Source organism: Thamnophis elegans, chromosome 10 (assembly GCF_009769535.1).
Source record: "Thamnophis elegans isolate rThaEle1 chromosome 10, rThaEle1.pri, whole genome shotgun sequence".
Classification (NCBI taxonomy): domain Eukaryota; kingdom Metazoa; phylum Chordata; class Lepidosauria; order Squamata; family Colubridae; genus Thamnophis; species Thamnophis elegans.
The window spans coordinates 66,559,538-66,565,723 of record NC_045550.1 but is presented as its reverse complement, the minus strand read 5'-3'; the positions used below and the strand labels follow the sequence as shown (position 1 = coordinate 66,565,723).

The window sequence follows — 6,186 nt, the reverse complement described above, 5'->3', positions numbered from 1 at the left end:
GATATAGGAAAACACACAGAGGAATATGACTTCAGTTCCATTCCCCATAGACCATAATACAGTAGAGGCCAAAATTGTGGAAACCTTTTGGGAAAAGTGTACAGGATTTTAAAGGTTTGCTGCTCCCACCACCCATTTGCCGCCGATTGCCACAAACAGGTGGCGGAGGCAGTGATAGGCAGCAATAGGCAGTGGCAATCCCTGCCGCCTAGAACAACTGATTGGTGCCGCCCCCAACCCCCTCCCCCGTTTAATATTCGCTGTATAAGACGTACAGTCATTTTTGCCCACTTTTTTGGGTGTGTGTGTGTGTGCATCTTATAGTCTGAAAAATACAGTAACTCTCTGTCTCTGTCTCTCTCTATACGTACATATATACATACATACATCTGCCTTCAAGTTACCTCTCAACCTGAATTATTCTGAGTCTATACTTTGTAAGATTTCTAAGCAGAGTGACATGGCTCAGGTGCTTTGAGAAGCCAAAATTATCATGTGGGATGAATGCACCATGACTCACAAAGGAGGTATTGAGGGTCTAAACAGGACGCTCCAGGACATTACGGGCAGCAACCATCTTATGGATGGAGTTACAGTGCTTTTGGCTGGTTACTTGGAACAGACGTTGCCTATTGTGCCACAAGGGACATATGCAGATGAAGTTGAAGTCAAAGCCTGTCTCAAGTCATCCATCTTATGGCCTAATGTCAAAGTCCTGTCCTTGAGAGTTAACATGTATGTGCACCTTCAAAGGGTGAGGGCAGAAGAGTTTTCTAACATTATTTGATATTGGTGATGACAAGCATTTGGAAGAGGAGGGAAGAATAACTATTCCAAGTAACCTTTCTGATGTTGTGAGCGATCTGATCACTTCACTGAGAGAATATACCCCAATTTTTCAGGTGGGGAGGGGGAGTAGAATGTCTAACTCCTTAGCATCAGAGGGTGTTAATATAAGGCAACTGGCAGTTGGAACAGAGTTCTTTTCAGGTGGGGAGGGGGAGTAGAATGTCTAGCTCCTTAGCATCAGAGGATGTTAATATAATACAACTGGCAGTTGGAACAGAGTTCCTTTCAGGTGGGGAGGGGGAGTAGAACGTCTAACTCCTTAGCATCAATGTGTATGTATGTATGTGTGTGTGTGTGGGTATAATATTTTTACTGTTGCCTTTGTTATATTTGTGTTTTTTTATTTGTGCTGATAAAATATTGGGTTTCTGTCGTGATGGACTCTTGTGACGAGCCGATTGACAGATGTTGGAAGCAGTTACCTTCCTCCCATAATTGGGGCTTACCAGGGGTTGTGACTCTAAATATATACCTTCTTCCCTGGCTTCAGCTGATAAGGAGGAGACCTGTGGCTTAATGGCTAAGACGTTTGCCTAAGATGCAATACAGCACAGGTTCGAATCCCAGTAAGGGTATGGCTAGCTGGTGAGAGCTAAATAGCTTGAAATAGATCTATACTAGTCTCCCTTTATTTATTTATCAGCACAAATAAACACACACACACACACATATTGAAATGAACTTTGTCCGGTGTTCTAATTATTGTTGCCTGACTCCTCTTATGGCCGGGGAGGTCATGTCTGTCCTTGGAGCTGGGTGGAGAATGTAGATTTTAATCTCGTCAGCTGAAGCCTTCTGTGGGAGCCATGACTGAAGGTGTTTTGTTTATGAGTAGGATGGCCCAGCTATCTTAATGGGTACAAATTATCCATCTCTAAAGAACCGAGAGACTTCTACCTGAGGCTGTTTTCCCATGGCAAGAAGGTAGGGGCTGCTTCCTGCCTTTGTTAACATGTTTCTCCATTTCTCCTTTGGGGAAAATATTAATATTTTGCCTCTTTTAATATTCCCCAAAACATTTCATTCTCTGGTGTGTGCGTGTTTGCTTCCCAAACAAAGAACTGCTGTTTTTATTTTGTCTTATAAGTGGTTCAGGTCCATTTGTTGAAAGCCAACTGGGTGGCTTTGGGCTGGCCCTTTTTCTCTCTCTCCGCCCGGCCCGCCTCACAGGGTTGTTGTGGAGAAAATAGGAGGAAGATGTGCTGAATGCGTTGTCAGCCCAGCGTTGTTCGTGAAAATAATAAAGGCCGGATACAAATAAACAAAATAAAAAGATAAGATAGAACAGAATAATAAAATAAAGTAATACATAAAATAAAATAATAAAATATTCTTCTAGTACCATAGTCTCCAAGCTTTGATTAGTTTCCTACCTTTGCGAAACCTCTGCTGTCTCTTCTCTTGCCCTGCTGTGGCCTTTAATTGGCCATTCTTAATATTCCTGATGGGGAATCCATTGCTTCTGTGGCCAAGTAGATGATGGCACGTCTGACTAATCTTGGCTTGTCTCAGAAGCCAAGTAAGGTCTGCTTTGGAGAAGAATGAGGATTCCCGTGTTGCTGGCCAGCACAAAAAGTTATGAAAATATATTGGAGGAAGCAACAGTAGAATATGCCCATTATCATGCCATTGAAACCTGCCTGGTTATACATGCCAGTGAGTGAGAATAGAACTCTTGATTTATGATTTTGTGTGTGTGTGTGCTTCAGATATTGGGTTTCTGTTTGTGGAGCTAAAACAGATGAACAAAGAGCCAGATTCCAGGCTGCCTTTAAATATTGAAAACCCTGTGAATTATTTTAGGGCAGTCACTGTCTTTCTCAGAGTTGCTGTTGGGAAGATAAAATAAGGGGAGATAGCCATGGAAGCCTCCTTGTACCCTTAAAGGAGAAGTTGGATATAAATATAAGCAACCAAAGGTTTGCCAGTGAGAAAATGGGTGCCATGGTCAGGGACTTGTCTAGTCACAAAATGGCTGCCAGGATGAGGGACTTGCCTACTCACAAAATGGCTGCCAGGATGAGGGACTTGCCTAATCATAAAATGGCTGACATGGTGAGGGACTTGCCTAGTCACAAAATGGCTGCTAGGATGAGGGACTTGCCTAGTCACAAAATGGCTGCCAGGTTGAGGGACTTGCCTAGTCACAAAATGGCTGACATGGTGAGGGACTTTGTCTAGTCACAAAATGGCTACCAGGATGGAGGGGACTTGCTTAGTCCCAAAATGGCTGCCATGTTGTGTGGCTTGCCTGCCACAAAGCACAGAAAGCAAATATATAATCTCTGTTCCAAGAAGCATCCTAATTTTCTTTCCTTTTCGCAAGAGACAGTGATCTGAATGCTCAATGCAGTTATCCATGCTGCCATCCCCTCCCCCCCACTCGATTTTACAAATTTCTCTGGAGATCATACCGAATCTTCTTTTTTTGGTGCCTTCGACTTAGTTAGTTCTCAACTTACGACCACAATTGAGATCAAAATTTCTGTTGCTCAGCAAGGCAGTAGATAAGTGAGTTAGGCTCATTTTATGACCTTTCTTGCCACAGCTGTTAAGTGAATCATGGCAAGATACTAACTTGTTCCACTTAGTAACACGGTTGTTCAGTGAATCTGGCTTCTCTGCTGACTTTCAGGAGGTCACAAAAGGTGATCAATGATCCTTGGACAACACAACCGTCACAAGCACATGCCAGTTGCCAAGTGCCAAATTTTGATCACGTGACCCTGGGGATGCTGCAAAAGTAGTGAGTTACGAAACATTTTTCGCTGCCATTGCAACAAATGGTCATTAAGCACATGGTTGTAAATTGAGGACTGCCTACACTGACTCCGGGTGAATGCCTTGTCTAATTCCTGTGGTTTTCCTTGTCAAGATTTCAGAAGTGCTTTGCCTTTGCCTCCTTCTTAGGGATGAGAAAGCTTGGTGGCTAAGGTGAAATTAGATGTACAGCCTCCTGATTTCTAGCCTGATGCCTTAACCACTGGTGCATTATGCTGTACGTCACCCATAGTCATTGGATACAAGATGGGTGGCAGGTAAATTTAGTAATTAAGTAAGTAAGTAAGTAAGTAAGTAAGTAAGTAAGTAAATAACTGTTATACAAAACTCTCATATGTAAACTAGGGTCATTCCTATAAGTAAAGATACTTCTGAAGAATGCTGCTTTGCAGTGGTTCAGCTTTCACATTTATTTGCTCATTTGAACTCAACAAAATTAAAGGCAATGAGGCAGTGGTGGGATTCATATAATTTAACAACCTGTTCTCTGCCCTAATGATTCCTTCCAACAACCAGTTCACCAAACTGCTCAGAAAGTTAACAACCGGTTCTCCCGAAGTGGTAAGAACTGGCTGAATCTCATCACTGCAATGAGTTAAGGACAGTCTTGGGTATCAAAATGCGGTACCCAGCACTGGCCCATTGGTGCCTATCAAGATCACAGTGCTTCTCTCTGGCCTCCCTATAATAGACAATTAACGCGGTAACTTTTGCTCTTCCCCGTAGAGCAGTTTTGGTGAAACTTGTTTGCCACATCAGGTTGCACAGCACCCTAAGCTTGGTTGGTATTAACCTTGGGTGAGATAATTTTGTGGCTTAGAGACAGGGGAGTTTGTGTTGGTGTAGTGTATTGTGTAAAATGAACAAATGGCTTAATATGCCAACCTGATCACACATTATTAATACTTCACCCATTGTGAAATGTTAATACCACTTTATAAAGCCTTGGTAAGGCCACACTTTGAATACCACATTCAGTTTTGGTCGCTATAATGTAAAAATGATGTGGAGACTCTAGAAAGCGTGCAGAGAAGAGCAACAAAGAGGATTGGGACTGGAGGCTAAAACATAAGAAGAACAGTTGCAGGAACTGGGTATGTCTAGTTTAATGAAAAGAAGGACTAGGGGAGACATGATAGCAGTCTTCCAATATCTCAGGGGCTGCCACAAAGAAGAAGGAGTCAAACTATTCTCCAAGGCACCTGAGGGTAGGACAAGAAGCAATGGATGGAAACTAATCAAGGAAAGAAGCAACTTAGAATTGAGGAGAAATTTCCTGAAAGTTGGAACAATTCATCATTGGAACAACTTGCCTTCAGAAGTTGTGGATGCTCCAACACTGGAAGTTTTTAAGCGTGACCTGACAAATGCGCGCATGACAATAGCGTGCCGATGAAACCGCGGCGAGAGAACCACGATGTCATAAACGCGCCCACAACAACGCGCTGATGAAACCGCGTCCACAAAAGCGCGATTTAAGTTTTAGGTAAGGGTTAAGGTTAGGGTTAGGTTCAGGGTTAGGGTTAGGGTTAGGGTTAGGATTAGGGTTAGGGTTATTAGGTTGTTATTAGTTGTTTGTTGAAGGCGCGCTTTTGTCGGCGTGCTGTTGGCGCACTACTGCGCGCATTCGTCAGCGTGATTTTGACCTCGCGGTTTTCTCGCCACGGTTTCGTTGGCGCGCTTTTGTCGAGCTCGCATTTGTCGGTGAACCATTTTTAAGAAGATGTTGGATAACCATTTGTCTGAAGTGGTGCAGGGTTTCTTGCCTAAGCAGGGGGTTGGAGTAGAAGACCTCCAAGGTCCCTTCCAACTCTGTTATTCTATTCTGTTCAGTTCTGTTCCTGGGAATGTAGCTGATGTCTGCATCCTGTGACTCCTTGCCACTCAAAATTAATGGTCACTGACCTGTTAGAAAAACTCAAATGGAACTAATAGCTTCCTTATTTCCCACATCCCTGCCAAACTCCTTTAAAATAGTCATATGATCCATTGCAATTAGCCTTGTATAGATCACACACAGAAGATGAAAAGCACATTCCTATGCGGTAAATGTTTCTAATGTTTTGGAGAGGATGCCAATCGGCATGATTGTTTTGCCAGCTTAATCATCACATATAAGCGGTTGGCATCCTCAGATGAAGCAAGCAAATATTGCACGAACACAAACCAGAAAAGGAGCAAGGCCAATATTTTGGCTTGGGCATCAGTTAAAGATGGAAGTCAGTCAGTTCCTGATTGCTACAGGAATATGCTTTCTGCTAGTGCAGTTCGCAATACTTCTTTGGACACGAAGGAAATTCCCCCCTGGACCTGTCCCTTTCCCTCTCTTTGGAAGCCTGTGGAGAACCGGATGGAAGATCCGCCAGGATACATTCATGAAGGTATTTTCCTAAATAAGGCAGGAGGTATATTTAGACAAGGGTGACAAAAAGAACTAGGACTAATTATGATAAAAATTGGAGTCTGATCGATCTATTTGCCTCTGGTGATTGGGAGAACATAGTTCAAGTTTTTAGATAGTTGAAGGGCTTTTATAGGAGTAGTGGTAAAGAAAAT

General features: G+C 42.9%; 1 protein-coding gene across 1 annotated transcript in view; it reads left to right on the top strand.

Annotated features, from left to right (window-relative positions):
- The first annotated feature begins 511 nt into the window (after positions 1–511).
- Positions 512–6,186, top strand: part of LOC116513739 (cytochrome P450 2J6-like) — a 39,715-nt gene continuing 34,040 nt past the window's right edge. Inside the window, exons 1-2 of the mRNA XM_032224922.1 lie at positions 512–754; positions 5,838–6,011. Coding sequence (XP_032080813.1) covers positions 512–754; positions 5,838–6,011 — 417 coding nt within the window. The remainder of the gene's footprint in view (positions 755–5,837; positions 6,012–6,186) is intronic.